Source organism: Pieris napi, chromosome 19, assembly GCF_905475465.1.
Source record: "Pieris napi chromosome 19, ilPieNapi1.2, whole genome shotgun sequence".
Taxonomy (NCBI): domain Eukaryota; kingdom Metazoa; phylum Arthropoda; class Insecta; order Lepidoptera; family Pieridae; genus Pieris; species Pieris napi.
In genome coordinates, this window is record NC_062252.1 from 1,266,639 (window position 1) to 1,283,058 (window position 16,420).

The 16,420-nt window shown below is 34.4% G+C and overlaps 2 protein-coding genes across 2 annotated transcripts in view; one reads left to right on the forward strand and one right to left on the reverse strand.

Annotated features, from left to right (window-relative positions):
* LOC125059045 (lysine-specific demethylase lid-like) overlaps positions 1–12,305 on the forward strand; it is a 34,855-nt gene extending 22,550 nt beyond the window's left edge. The window contains exons 22-30 of the mRNA XM_047663226.1: positions 663–853; positions 1,223–1,344; positions 2,123–2,277; positions 3,622–3,767; positions 4,853–4,967; positions 5,347–5,500; positions 6,123–6,293; positions 6,702–6,839; positions 7,927–12,305. Coding sequence (XP_047519182.1) covers positions 663–853; positions 1,223–1,344; positions 2,123–2,277; positions 3,622–3,767; positions 4,853–4,967; positions 5,347–5,500; positions 6,123–6,293; positions 6,702–6,839; positions 7,927–8,069 — 1,335 coding nt within the window. The 3' untranslated portion in view covers positions 8,070–12,305. The remainder of the gene's footprint in view (positions 1–662; positions 854–1,222; positions 1,345–2,122; positions 2,278–3,621; positions 3,768–4,852; positions 4,968–5,346; positions 5,501–6,122; positions 6,294–6,701; positions 6,840–7,926) is intronic.
* A 115-nt stretch (positions 12,306–12,420) lies between these two features.
* LOC125059261 (facilitated trehalose transporter Tret1-2 homolog) lies at positions 12,421–16,420 on the reverse strand. Its single transcript, XM_047663627.1, has 4 exons — positions 16,192–16,420; positions 15,796–15,931; positions 14,386–14,531; positions 12,421–14,026 (listed from the first exon to the last, which is right to left on the reverse strand). Exons 1-4 carry the CDS (start codon positions 16,228–16,230, stop codon positions 12,851–12,853), a joined length of 1,497 nt encoding a protein of 498 aa, XP_047519583.1. The 5' UTR covers positions 16,231–16,420; the 3' UTR covers positions 12,421–12,850.

Consider the following 16,420-nt stretch of genomic DNA (forward strand, 5'->3'; position numbering starts at 1 on the left):
ATAGGGGACACGCACAGAAGAACTTTCAGCTTTTATAAAATGACGAAGGTCTGGCAGTCCTGGGCTCTTGATCTATAATAATTACTAGATTAGATAATTATTTTACGATTAAGTATTAGACTGTTTATTTGGCTTTAGGAAACGTAAAATGATTTCTATCGTCGACTTATGGCGAGAACTACAAATATCTAATTGCCGTAGCAAACTGAGTTATAAACCATGCTCAAGCTAACAGAACTGGCGAACCGTGTGGAGCACGAAACATTTGGTGCCAATATTAAATAAATATTTCAAATAAACATCTAATATTTTTCTCATAAAAATTTTATGAATTTTTAGATATAGGCTACTTTTCATATACAAATTATATCTTTTGCCAGATCTAAAGCTCTTAAGTTCTTATTTTATTCTTTCGAATTTGGCTTGAAACTTGCCATCGAACAAAGAAAGAAGAGTATTTTAATTTTTATAATTAAATTTCGGGACGGAACTTGGCTCCGATTTAGATCTCACTTCTGTCTTTGATATATCATAATATTGAATTTGGCTGTCTTTTCACAGTTTATATGTGATTTATTATAAACTACATAATTAGGCCAATCTGGTTTGCAAATAACGCAAGTGTCTATTGCCAACAAATTATAAGTAAGATTATTTCTCAGAATTGGCCGTTCACCCTACTAGAAGCCCTTTCACCTCGTACGGAAACAAGTAGTCCTCGGCGACGGGGAAGAGATAATTCAGAGGATCCACCTCTTTTGAAGCACTTTAGTGAAGATGCCACGCCCACTGAGATCGTTGCGGCGTTCAAACAGGCCGAGTTGAGGGAGTTGGCTGCTATCAGAGAGTTGAGGTAAGATGCTTTACAGATTCAACATGAATTAGGTTCAAAACTGTGTTCTGACATATTATGTTTCGTTTTCTAAGCTGCAATTACACACTTTCAAAAACTGAATTAAAATATAGGAATAATTTGTGGTAAACTGAAAAAAACTTTTTTAGGTTAAATTAGGAAAACTCCTGGTTTTCTGAATTTGTTAAGATTTGTTTTTACGTACATTTAAAAAGAAAATGTATTCCTTTCTGTCTAAGGCTCTTAGTGATAAATGCTTCCGAAATATTTTTTGGATTAGGTACAAAAGGTACTTTGAATGAAATAATAGTCAATACTACAGAATAATTGTATTTGCAAAATGGGACTTATGTATTTTTTTTATTTTAGGTCCAAAAATATGCGCAAAGAGGTCAGGTCACCGCCCACAGCCGGTCTCACGTTTTGCACATGTCAGAAACGACAATATGGCTTGATGACACAATGTGAACTGTGCAAGGATTGGTTTCATGGTAAGTTATTTGTACGATTATTGTTACTTATTTACTTTAATGTTTGATTGTTAATCAACTATAAATCGATTATATGAATATTATCTTATAAATTAGTTATTAAAATTTAGGCATATAAATGCATCATCGCTATATAATAATTTATTTGCAAAAATGTTTTACAGTTCGCATATTCTGCCACTCATAATGGAGTGAAAATTTGACTTAAAAGGTTGAATAGTTATAAGTACATTAAAAGTCAATTCTTATATTATTTTATCACTACATCATCACATTAAAATATATTATTACGTTATCAAATGAATATTAATTATGTCTCACGCAAATAGTCATTAATTTAATTTAAAAAATCCAAGTACATTAAGTCGATTTTTTTAATGTTTTTGGTAATTTTTTATAAAGCTTTATTTGACTTTATTCATCAAACGGGGTTATAATATTTTTATTATATTTTAATTTCTTAATTGGTTAATGATTTCGAATCACTGAAACAAATCTTACTGCAATTACAGTTAATATCAATTCATTAACGAAACTTCATTACTTTATTCACCCATGGCTATATGTTACGATATTTTTATTCAGTTTCTTTGTTGAGACAGAAATTATCTGATGACCGTTATTAAAATGCAATCATAGTTATCAGCAAAAATGTATAAATTATGTAAAATATCCTTCAATTAAAACCCAAAAGGGCGGACCCGAGTAAAAGAAAAAGAGTCCGAATTAACTATATTAATTTTTTTTACAACATTATTTATTATAATTGTATTTTCAGCATCGTGTATATCAGCTGTCCGTGATGAAACAGAAGATAGAGAAGAAAGCCCAGAGCCAATAGAGTTGCCGTTCCCGTCTCCAGAAGCGAAGTTCCTCTGTCCAGACTGCACCAGAACGAAACGGCCCAGATTACATCGCATCCTTGCATTATTGGTAAGGACAGTATGGTGTTGATTGTGTATCGAGTATTACTTTTAGTTTAAACTAACAAAAAAAAATATTAGAATTTTGGTACGTTTGTAATGAATAATTTTTAAGCTTAAATTACTGAACCGATTTTATTATTAGAATATTACTATCCTCGTGTAACATGTTTTTATTGTTAAAATATTAAAATCAGTGAATGTCCAACCGTGCAGTCAAGAAGTATAAATTAATGAAGCAAAAGTAATACATAAATTTTTGAACCATAATCTAAATAACTTTATATTATGTATTTTTGCACTTCTTGCTTACCTTATCTAATTTAAAAAAAATCGCAGTGGTTGTCTGGAAGAGATCGCTCGAAAGCGATGAGGCCGTCAGTTACCCCCTTTTTATTTAATTATGTCAATTGTATTGTATTATGTTTCTGTAACGAAGTGTTCATAAATAAATACGTATTATCACCGATTCGTTTTGAAACTAGGTATACAGTAAAAGCTCCCTATTCGCGCTTCCTTTATTCGCGTTTTCACTATTCGCGGATTAAAAAAATGCAACCCAATTTCTTTATTCGCGGCAAAAAATTTCTTTATTCGCGGATCTAAAATTTCATACAAAATTCCAATAGGTGTTTAACGCAATATCATATAGATAATATGGAGTGTAATCCTGATATGAATGTTATGGAATGCTCGAAGAAATTTGACGTAGCAAAATGCATCGTAAACATAGAAGAATCATTGGACGAACTGAAACCACACACATTGAAGTCATGCTGGAAAAATCTATGGCCTGCTCTGACTGCAGAAAATGACGAAGAATCCGTGCAAGTTCAAACTTTGACTTTGGTTTAAGAATGGCAAATGAGCTTTGCGATTTCTTTATGAACATTGATCCATCTATGGAACGAAGTCTTAATTTTGAGAGGCAAATTGCTAAAAACTGCCAAGCAAGAGAAAATAACAAAATTCTTCAAACCATTGCCTAAGCCTGAGGATAATGATTATATAATCAAATGTTCAATAACATCAAAAAATTGATTTTCTTATATATTTGTGTTTTTTTTTGGCACCTAGGAACGTATCCCCTATAAACCCATATAAATTACCATTCTGTATTCACGGTTTCTGTATTCGCGGCATATTTATGGAACGTATACCCCGCGAATAAAGAGATTTTACTGTATATAAGACAGTGCAAATTTAATAAAAATCGGTTTAGCTTTCGAAATCCACGAATTGAATAGATTAAAATAATGTTGACTGGTAATTGGAAGTATTTAAATCTTCTAAATTTATTTTATTATATACTATGACGACGTACTTATTTGGTAATTGAAATATTTTCCTTCAGGTGTGGTTACAAAAACTCCCAGTACGGTTAGCAGAGGGTGAGGCGTTGCAATGCGTGACAGAAAGGGCAATGGCGTGGCAGGACACGGCAAGAGCTATACTTTCAAGTCCCCAACTGGCTGCGTACAAGACGGATCCCACGCAAAGGTATACAAACAGGCTCACTCTGTAAGAAGCAATTTAAGATAAGCACCTTACTACAAAATGAATACTCAAAAGTGCTTTGCTAAATGTGACGTCATAGGAATTGGTGGGACGTCATCTTGCTTTGTCTCTAAAGGTGATATCAGACGGTTCACTCGAATGATTGTTCACTCGAGTGAATGCTTCATTTTTTTTCATTCTATGTTCACACGGCTTAGACGAAATGATACAGAAATGAACATTCATTGTTCTTTCTTTTAAATATGTCATCGAATGAAGTCGTACGTCTTGGAATTAGTTTAATTTGTGATCATTTAATCAAAGAGTTGACAAAAAAGAAGCAAAGAAAACGTCGACGGTGGTGGGTGCGACCATGGATTGATAATTTTTAAAGTTCTTCAAAAAAAGTAATGTATTTTGATCGTTCCACTTGAACACCATTTTGCCGCATGAAAACAATATAATAACACACAGAAAAAAAAAGTTATAACTTCGTCGACAACGTGATGTCCGTCGGCTACAGGACTCGAAACAAAATGGCCGAATCCGATTGAACGTTCTCTCAGTGTTCAGACCGTTCATTCGACACAACACTGTTGGATCGGTTCACTAATGAATTCATCCGGCACTCGTGTTTCAATTTTTGTTCAGACATTTCATTTCGAGTGAAATGTACCGAATGAAAGGTGAAAATGAACAAAAAATGAACCGTCTGATATCACCTTAAGGGACCGTTGGGCGGGAATGGAATTAAGCCGTTATTGTTAATATTATTTTCGACTTTCCAGTACTTTACACCACATAATGGTAACTTTTAGGTATAGAGAGTCACTGGGTGATCACGAAACGTTTTACTAGTGGGTACAGAAAAACGTTACGGCGCGTTACATGGGGGGGGGGTCAATAATGTCCAAAAATTTCGTGACGTAATACTTGACTGCTCCCTAAGTTGATTCTTAAAACAATGAATGTTTAATTTGAAATTTTAAAGGCAATACTTACGAGATGTGTATCTAGATATCATATCTGTATCCTATGATATTAAGAATAACGAATTTTGTGAAATTATAAAAATGTATTTTCCATAGGTCATCAGCGAGCGTGGAACACGCGTACAGTGCGACGCCGCGGTCACCAAACAGTCGTACGCCAAGCATTCTTCAAAAGCTCGAGGACGCCATGTTGGAGGGTGATCTTCTTGAGGTAAATTATTCTAAAAACAGTTAAATTTGAATTTCTGCAATATGATGTTTAGGTTTGTATGGAAGTAGATGATTACCTGTGTTTATTATGAAAGAATTATTGAAAAATGTATATGAGATCGATAGTTAGGGGCCGTTCAAGTATTACGTATGCAGATTTACTGCAATTTTTTTCCCCCCCCCCCCCCCCCTCTTGTCAGCAAAAGTAAGCAAAGCTCTCGAAAATAATAGTACATAAACGTGTTATCTTTTTGTAGGAATCCTCGAAAATGCATCAACAATCAAAGATTTACCCCCCCCCCCCCCCCCCCTTAAGTGCTTACATAATATTTGAACGGCCCCTTAGCTGTAAGTCTGTATCTTTGGCACATTCGATATAGGTCCGTCTGGAAGAGCAAGCGCAGATCTGGAGCGCCGTGTGGGCAGTTCGAAGTGCGGAGGGCCGTCGCTCGGGTCGCGTGTTGGAGGCGGGCAGGCGCAAGAGGCCTCCGCAGCAGAGGCATCATCATCAGCTCAAGCGGAGTCGGCCTCATGGTGGGTACAATGTGGAATTTCTAGTATTCAAATACAATTATATTGTTGCTCGAAGAAAGGGACATACACACAAAAAGCTCTTACCTAAAATGACTCGACTCGTTTAGCTTGTTTTTTGGTTAAGCGTTTATACCAGTGTTTTCCAACCTTTTTTGTGCCATGCCCCACCTTTGCCTTTCTAAAATTTTTATATGTAATGTACGTAACTTTTAATATTTAAAAATATTGTTCACTTAAGAAACTTAAATGATAGGTTTTAGGAAGAAACGAAAGTGAATTTCATAACATGAAAAACTGTAATTAAATTTCCAAATAATTTTTAATTAGAGAAAAGGGGGGCACTCCCATATAATCAAATTTCCTTCGGTGGGGCACTTTATATTTTTCTATTAATATATTTTGTAAATTTATCTGTTTTTAAGTTACTCCTTATTAAAGTTACGCCTATATTTTATCTTAACACTATTAAATGGTACAAATTTTTTTTTCAACTCGTTCGATCGATTAGCTTTTTAATGAGTAAATAAGTGTTTATATTTATAACATATTTAGAAAAAACTATATAGCTTTTATAGACTTTCGTTTTACTATGCATATAAATAATAATAAAATACAACTTCAGGTGTCCCAGGACCGACGGCAAAGACAGTCAAGCGAGGCTCATCAACAACCACCAACTACCTGAATCGGAAGCAGCCTTTGTCTTCTGCATCAGGTCTGATGATGCGCAAGCATTACATGGCCCGACAAGAGAGGAGGAAACGGGCCAAACATGTTCGCCACACTAGATTAGGTGAGTGTTTTATTTTGAACTGAATTTAAGAAAAGGATATCTTATTTAATTTATCTTCCAAGCTGAATTTTGTTTGTCTGGTGAAAATATTGGTTGTTTCTTGAAAAGATTTTGTGGTTACATAAATTCAAATTAATCCATCTAACAAATCAGTAATATTGGGAAATTTTGCTATAGAATAAATAGCATACCTATTAAGATATTAAATTAATAAAATTATTAGATTACATTACATATGACACGATTATTGTGTATTTGAATTGTGAATTTTATGTGAATTACACACAAAATTATTAATCAATTCATTATGAATAATTTAGCTAAGATTTTTCACCACCTTGAATAAATTCAAAATGTTTTCAAACTGGTATAAATTCCTTTAAATATAATACAAAATTATTTTTTCAGGTGGTCAAACCCGTGGTGGTCACGCGGCAGCAAGTTCGACTCGTCGCCAGGCTGCGTCACGAAGAAGCAGTACGTCATCTCTTTCATCAGCTGAGGATGATGACGATTGTGCGGCCGCTGCTTGTTTGAGACCTACTGGTAAGTAAATATTCGGTAATATACAAACTTTAGAAAGTATCATATTTCATTTATTCTCTTACCGCGACGTGTCCAGATAGAGATAGCGTATGATAGCTCTTCGTAGCTATCATACGCTCTTTTGTTTTGATATTTAGATTTTCTTATAAAATAATGTTTAAAGAACTTTATTTCTCATTACAAAAAATGTATTTTTATTTACATATTAAATAACAGTGGCGCTACCGGAAAACTTCTTAGCTTGAAGTTGAGGAAAGTTTGCGCATCGTACACATACGAGCAAAAAAAGTGTCGAATATTTTATAATAGTGTGTGAATACTTTTTAAGTAGATAACGCGTATTCATTCTTTGCGCCCAGATCGTTTATTCGTTCTTCGTAGTCTCGCTCGCTCTTTCTCTCTCACACTTCCACACTACTCTTTATCAACAAAGAAATAGATTAAAAGGTTCTTCTTTATCAAAATTACTTTTCATTCAGTCAGTTGATAAAAAATATCGGAATATGTAATAATTTGTTCTGTTTCTTAATAAATTTCGAACCATTTCACTGTATTTAATATCTTTGTCAATTGTTAATGCAAAAATCATCGATGTTCTGTTTTCGATAAATTTCGAACATCGATTATGAGCTTTTGATTATGACATCGAGTATTGTCTTTTATTGACATAACTTTCACACATTTGATAATAAAACAATTTTTTACCGGATTGAAGTTATCATGTATTTACAATTATTTTTCATAATTTTAAATTTAATCGACGTTTCGGACTGAAGACAAAAGGTGTTGGATGTCAAAAAGTATCACAGCTGTAGAAAAAGTTGTATTATCTGTATTTGTTTCCCCGAAGTTGGTATCGACTAAAAGGGATTTGGCAGAAATGGCTCACGGTGTCCTCTATTTTCGCGGAATGTTTATCTTGAGATTTTAATTTGGATATTATTGGACGGTGTTTGACAATTTTAGGCCGTTTTTCTAATATCGATCATCCCTAGAATGGACCTCGGCATAGCAAAGGCCATACTCACATCGGGGCAATCTCCAACCAACACTGCTCCTAGATTCTTATATCTAATTAAATTTTCAGGCAAAGTGGATTGGGTACAATGCGACGGAGGCTGCGATCAGTGGTTCCACATGCATTGCGTGGGCTTGAGTCGCGGCGCGTTGCGTGAAGACGACGACTACGTGTGCGGTTCGTGCGCGCAAAAGAGAGATACGATACATTAAGTATGTACAGATTAGAACGGCTATGTACAGGATAACCATAAGTTTCATTCACGTAAACATGCTTTAGGGTAAGATTCAGACTTTGAATCTTACGTTAGACCTTAAATTACTGCGTATTTTTACATGCACTCTACCAGAAGAACTTTGTAAAATTTGTGGCTTTTTTTCTGTATATAAACTTATGGTTATTGTTAGTTTTTACCCGGACTTGCCGATTTGTGTATTAGATTAAGGCTGAGCATATTTTTAGTATTACGTGACCTTATTATACACGAACATGAACTCAAACTCGATCAGTTCCCATAAAGTACTAACGAGTCCGTAGGTGTACTGTTGTGTTAAATTGAATCAGTTGGTAATATGGGAACTGATTGTTTAGAATACTGGATTTGACAATTTAATGACCAAATAACGTCTTGATGAAATTTTTAATATTTCATATTGGTCTCAAATAATAATGGAGAATTTATATAAATATTAAAAAAAATTATCAGTGTACATGACAATTAAATTTTGGAAAATATAAATAACTTCGGACTTGAAATTACGAGGCATTTGTCTTAAGATGTATTATGAACAATTTAACGAATTATAGCATAAATTGAGGTATGAATTTATGAATTGGTATTCAAGCAATACCATTTAACCATATTTGATAAAAAGGGATTTAAACGCGAATTAATGAGATATTAAATAGACCTTTTGACTGCTTAACAGTGGTCGCTGTCCAAAGTTTTCAAATCGGTTAAAATCGCGTTTAAATTCAGTTTTATTCAAATAATACACGTATCAACACGTAAGCGAATCGGTATAAATAATATTTAAACTCCAAAAGCATACAATCTAGTCAAAGCATTTTTATAAGACAGCGGATTTTTTTTTAAATTATTCAATTATTAGAACTTACATACATATACATATTAATGCCGTTTCGCTTACATACCATACATCCAAACTTTAGCTGGTAACAGTTATAGTTTGTATGTATGGAGTTTGATTTAAAACAAATATCAATGAAATTAAAAAAATCTTACATCTTTTGTAATCTCGATATTTCCCATTTTTTAGCAGAGAAATCTAATTGAAACTAACGGCACCAACATTTCTTGACTTATACAGTAGACTATTGACAGCGAAATAATGAATCTTCCGTCTTAAAGATAGGGTCTCTTTTGCTTTGATTATTACGTGCACTTAAAGATTGATTATAGGGCCCAGTCCTATTCATGAACGTAGCAGAAACCTCAAAGAGTTAATATTTTATCTAAATGAAAGTGTGATTGAAAAGATCGGGGGATTTATTTTTGATTTTCTAAAACTTAAGGGTGAGATTTGGGAACGGGAGTTACTCCCCTATTTCAAAATTCAATATATTTTTAAAGTATATACTTAGCGCTAAGTCTGGATTAAATCTTACCCTAGCCATCGTTTCTCAATCAGAGAGGGTGCGGGGTTCGTCGAGTTTGTTTTAAAGGGGGTTGCAGTCTGTTGAAAAATAATAAATACAAACTACATATAGGTACAAAAGATTCGGTAAAAATAGCGGGCTATACATAATAATTTTACAGTGACGGGGTCGCAAGACTGTTTTACTTAATTTTTTGGCTTCGTGGGTCGCGAAATAAAAATGATTGAGAAACGATGTCCTAAGCGTACGTATCGCGGGAAGTGAGTTTTGTATTTTTTTTAAGTTTTCTATATAAATAACACAATAGTGATATGGAGAAAACAGCTATTTGAGGTTTTTAGTATGAAAATATAGTAAATTGTGATCTTCATTTCATTTATTTTCAAATAGGACAATAACTTTGAAAATGATACTTTAAATAAAACTTCTTTATCCATCTTAACAAGATATTTACCAGTTTTTGTACATTATTTATGTTACGTTTTGATTTCGAGTCTCGCTAACTGAAAAGTACTCAAAACTTCGCGTTTTAAATAATCTAATAATTCGCGTGATATTCAGTTTTAGACGTTTTATATAAATAATAAAGCAAAGCATACGAATTTTCTTTATGACAAATTGTATTTTTGGCTGTCTTTGGTGGCTTAACAAACATAAGTGAGATTTTCCACTTATCAAAAGTGAGAATAAGCGTTTTCAAACGTAAAGTGAACTTTGTTCACTAAAATTGGCTAAATCTTTATGAATGATTTTCAATATGTAAATAACAAAATTGTTCAATGGTACACGGTTTCGATTCCATGGCTAGTTTTGTTGTTTATCTATTGGATAGTACGAGGTTATTTACAATAGTGGAAACTTGAATAATTGTTTTTTTATTATTTTTATTATAAATAATACCTATTCTACTCCCCTGTCATTGTGTCCAAGGACTTTTTCTATCTCTAAACTTCACATCACATCTCGCAAAATTAAATACTAATTAATTGTCACCTTAATACAGATACAAAAACATCTTTACATTTAAATTTATGATTTTCTAGATTTTTTGTTACGATTTAATAGACAAGTTGTTTTATATGTGAAAATAACTTATTCATTATTTAGTTTAAAAACAATACATTGGCTGGTAATATTCACAGAGTATAGAGAAGGACAAAGACAAATGAGAAACAGACTTGACATAAAAGACAACTCAAGTCTATGGAGAAAAAGGCGCGAAATTTAAATATCACAACATTTTTAAAGTTTCCACTTGTAAATAACAGGGATATAGGAAATAACATTTGCTATTTGTGCATTATGAAATAGACTAACACCAAGTCTTGCTAAGTGGTCGCGGGCTGGATTTAGAATTACGGCCTTGGGAGGTGTCGAAGCCAAAATCGAGTGTTCAAAATTTTGTAAAATTGAAAACGCTTCTAGATAACCGGAATGAAAAATTGTAAATATTTTTTTAAAGCGTTAGATGATTTTTATGTGTATTTTAGATGCGAATGGACTTGTGTGGATATTGTGAATACATTATTGATTTGAGACTTCTAAGCGAAGCTCGAGGGCGTGAGATTTTTAATAAAACATATTTCATTCAAAGTGGAATTTATTATAATAGTTTCATTTTATTGATTGTAGAAGTTGGTTTCAATTAAATTTGTAGCACAATATTAATTGCCTAACAATCAAATGCATATATATTTATATAGAAACAGTTAAAACAATATTAAAGTGTGTGAAGGATGAATATATTGCTGTCTCATTTCCTCTGAGCTAAGCCTAGATACACCTGTATCAAAGCCTACGAAATAGATTCGTATCTTTTATGAGTATACTATGTGTATAATTTTTAATTCTTAGGTTAATTTTTATCACCCCTGACGAACTTATTTTGAATATTTAATAGATCGGATTTAATTAAACTTATTTAGGAACTCAATGGTTATGAAAAGTGATTGGTCTACATACAATTGAATATATCGAGAAAGTTCCTTTCTATATTAAAATATTCAAACTGAGGTCGTCATATTTAAATTATTACCCGGTATCTTTTGGACTGTGATTAGAATTTATTCTGATATTAAGTTGCCAATGTAAAATTTTGTGTAATGTCACTTAAACAGATTAAGCATAGCGTAAAGTTGTTATTTTATTATAAAGCAACAATTCATTTTAACTAAATATTTTTATTTATATTTTTAAGTTATTTTAATGAATGAAATCTTAAAGTACTTGCGATTTTTGATGTTTGATGTTTAAATAGAGTCATTATCAGCTCACCAAAATGTCTATGCATGCACAAGGCAATTTAAAATCAAAAAGGCATATTTATGATTTTATCTTTTGTACGTCTAGTTTTAATTTTTTCATCTATTTATACATCGCAACAATGGACTTTATGCTATGCACGTTACAGCCTTGACGTATACGTAAGTTATAAGATGTATAAGGGATAGAAGATGTATCGATCCGAGAAATATGTTCTTTCAAATGTCAACCTTCGCTATGAAATATTATGGTTGAATGTCACTTGCATTTGAAACCAGTGCAAACAGCCTTTTTTCAATTCATTTATCCCAAGTTATACCTTGCTAAATGAAGTTCTTAAGATGATAATAACTTACGTATACTCAGAGGTACCCTTCTGATCTGATGTTAAATGTGCGAATAGAGTTGTACAGATGATAGATATGGTGTCGTGTGTGCAACTACACCGGCGAACGAGATGTGTATAAACTGTTAAGTCGATAAATGATTAAAAGCTCACATCGCCGAGTATGGTTGGACATCGCGACCGTTATTGTGTACCAAATAATATAGACAATTATTAAATATAACTTGTTTTATTTATTAAATCTAATGTTCGTCCCCATACTCCTCCCAAACGGCTCGACCGATTCTTATGAATTTTTTTATGTATATTTAGTAAGTCGGCAACAATGTATCTTTTAAACCTCTAAGTGGTAAGGGTGGTCCACCCCTAAATTTTTACTGTTGGACTGAAATGCTGTTTTACTAATCAACCAAACAGAGCATACAATATCTGACGCCTCTTTTTTACATTCTCACCCACTGCAATTGTTTCGGCGTAGACGGTACGGTATGATTATCATATAAATATATCGTAAAGATAATAATGATTTAAGAAACAAGGAATCTCTCGATGCTTTATTTCTCAACTGCTAATTAAATATGTAAGAATATTAATCTCTACTAAATAATAATCCATAACGATCTCCGCAATCAGTGGATGCACCCAGAACCTTTTAGGCCTTCTTTTTTTAATTCTTCTGTGAAGTAAGTGTGTGTTACATTACTTCTGAGATTTTAATGATGCGCTTCGACTCTGCTCTAGTATAAATTGACCCTTACATGGACACTATAATGTGAGCGTCGAACTGAATCTCTGTTCAGACACTCTCCTTTTATAAATTTCTATTGGGTTAGACTGCAACGACAGTCGTGCTTCAATTTCGTCCAATCTCAAAGGTTTACCTCGAAATTCGTCTTCTATTTGCTGTAATGTCTTCCCTCTCGTTTCAGGAAGCAACAACCACACTACAAAAATGTTTACTATCAAAATTACCGAGTATAGGTAGTAAGTGCCATGCAAGCCCAAATTATCCATGAGCTGTAGAAACGTTAAGAGTACGACAAACGTAAACATCCCACCAGTTGCTAAACTTATCGATCCACCTATACTTCTGTATTGCAATGCAAATACTTCTCCACCTATTATGTTCGGTAAGGGCACCATGCCCACTGCAACAGTAAAATACTGTATATTGATCAAAAGCGCTGGTAGCCACACGGAACTGTAATTCCAGCCCATCAGCCGGCAAAGAACGTAAGTGGCAATAGCAATGTTACTTATCACACACAATCCAGCAGTAGAAAACATCATAGTTCGTCGCTTCACTTTGTTCATAATGTACACGGCAAGGAAATTGCTTATTAACCGCTGTGTATCCAAGAAAACCATCCAAAATGCCACATCGCCTTGTGGTATCAGTTTGCCAATTATCGAAGGCGCAAAAGCTGCCATAGTCGTTCCACCGGAAAATTGTGTGATGATATTTAAATGGGCCATTAAAATTATTGGTTTATAGAACTCTTTCTTTTTTATAGTGTGAATAAGATCGACGATTTTATTCCTATTATGATTTGTGGTTGCTTCGTATTTCTCAAAAGCCAACCTTGCTTGAATCATGTCTTCTAGTTCTTCATCTTCTTCGTTGCCTCTGAGCCATCGGAACACCTCTTTGCATTCATCAATACGTCCTCTTGTTAGGAGCCAACTGGGAGATTCTGGTGCGTATATGGTCATCAGTAAACTCACAAACGGAAGGAAGACTGAGATAAAAGCAGTCATTTGCCAGCTGAAGCAGGAACCTATTAAATGTACGAAGAATATGCCGAAGGCTTGTGAAAATGATATCGTGGTTAAGAATGCTCCACGGTTTTTGGGACTGGTGTATTCACCAATAAGGACAGATCGAAGAGTATTGAGCATTCCCCCTGAGATCCCTTGGAGAGCTCTTGCGATGATAATTTCCTGTAAGAAAAATAACTTATTAACGAAGTACCGAAGTCTTTATTATATTAGTGATGAGAACGAATTCTAAAATGATTTAGAACATAACTTCTAAATATTATATGCTAAAACATATTCTTGAGTTTTTTTTTTTAAATAAGCAGGGCAAACAAGCCTACGGGACGCCCAAAAACACCCATTTTTAGTGGGTGCGTTGCCGGCCTTTAAGGGTGGTCTAACTTTGAATATGTAGTTGGAAGTCGTTCAAGTAGTGAAGATTCTCATCAAAACAGGTTTTACTTATAAGTTTACGTTTTTCTCGTTAGATTTGCACAGATTATTGTTCTTAAAAATATCATACATATTCTCTTTATACTTACAGCAACAGAAGAAGCAATGGTAAGCATGAACCATCCTACCAATGCTGGTATAATTAGGATAACATGAGTTGCTTTACGCCCATAGCGGTCCATTAATGGCGTAGCTAAAAAGAAACCCGGGATCATGCATAGGGGTAGCATACCAGCTGAAAAATTTAGAGCGATATTATAATTTAAACTATATTTAACTTTGATGTAAAAAAGGGTCTTGCCCTATTAGTATTCTGTGGTAGTAAAATTGCGTGTAAAATTTTGTTTCAAACAAAGATATGTGCCTCCTATTGACTAATGTATCTTTCTAGAAAAAAATACCTCGGCAAATACGTACTTACTGTTTTTTATTAAACAGCAGGAGACTCACCTGATGTTAAGTGATACTGCCGTCCGTAGACACTTACATTGCCAGAATGCTCGCAAGTTCAAAACGCTCTTTTCTTGAAGGACTCTAAATCGAATTGGTTTGGAAATACTTCAGCGGGTAGGTGGTTCTACATAGTGGTGGTACGCGGCAAAAACTGCCTTAAAAACGCACAATTGTGAAACGACGGATTAATCCGAACAACTAGTCTGAACACTCTATGGTAATGCGGTAGAAGATGCCGAGTATACCCATATCTCTGTGCAACGCCCAAAACAAGATTTAGTCGACCCCATTTCGATGCCTCCTCCATTCATGTGTAAGCTAAAGGAGAAGGTATCTTAGCAACCACGACGGAAGCAGTCGCTAATCAGCTGGTGGTCTTCCAGATATCTACTGTAGTGTAGTGCCTTCCCTTGGTCATCCAAAGTCGAGTTCGAGGCGAAAAGACAACCGTGAAGATCGGCCTTCTCCTTTGTGGTGTGGGCCAGCGACTCATCCTCCCTGTTCAGTGGTGGAATAGAGGGCTGACAAAAATTCCCTTGGACAGTTTTGATAAGAGACCAGAAGGCACGAGTCTCTCAAGGAAATGGGTCATTTCTCGACAAATCTGGCCATGTGCTCTGACAATTTTTCTTAGAGATTTCCCATTTGAAGGACCTGGAGGCTGAGTTATTGAAGTGAGACGATGCATCACAAGATGTCGCTCCTTCTGACCAGGCTTTAAGACATTCTAGATTTCGACGCAAGATTATAAGAGTGTTTAAACCAACATTAGGACATCACGCAGCGAATGGAATAAAAAGTTCCATACCCTCAGGACCACCTCCGCGACAGGGTCAGCAACGCCATCTGGAGTACCTGACCGACTAAGTCGTGGAGGGCGCGTGAATGGCACACTGCTTCGGACCACACAATGATCCGATGCACCCAATGGCGAGTCAGCAGAACAACAAAAAGGGTTTATGACCATCCACATCTGGTATTCGCGTAATCGCAGGAACCTATAATTTTGTTACATAAGCGGTGATAAAAAATATAAACCACCTTACCGATCCATGCTTCTTCAGTCTTTGTAAGTGGTATTTCGGTGTCCTTAGACTTAAGCATTGGAAGCTGAACTGCTATATAGCCAAAAGCAGCACCTTGCCCAATTATATTGCAACAAATCGTCGCTGTTACAAAACACTGAAATATAATAAGTAATTCATTCTCTGAAAGCTTATATAAAGTTATTGTGCAAGAATCCAACAGAATTGTATGTTGAGTAGCGAGGTGACAATTCTGCATGTACTGATAGTTTTCTTTATAGCCTTCTGAAGAGTATCGCTACTGGAGCTGGAACCGGCACTTTCAGGTCCATGTGCGTTACTGGAGCCAAACTAATACAAATAAACTAAACAACAAATAACGTGATTGTATAATAAAATTGTTTTTGTATATCTTACTTGTTTTAAAAATGGCGATCCCTTCCCATTCCTTGACATGTTTAATTCCACTATAAGCTAGTTATTTTTACATAACACCATATTACTACATTATGACAATGAAATGTATTTTACCTCAACCAAACCGCGCTACTTATCGCGTATTATCTTTAAGATTTGAAATATATTATACGCTGATATATTATCACTTATGACTGTCATCTTAAATCTTTTTATTGAATCTTTAGTG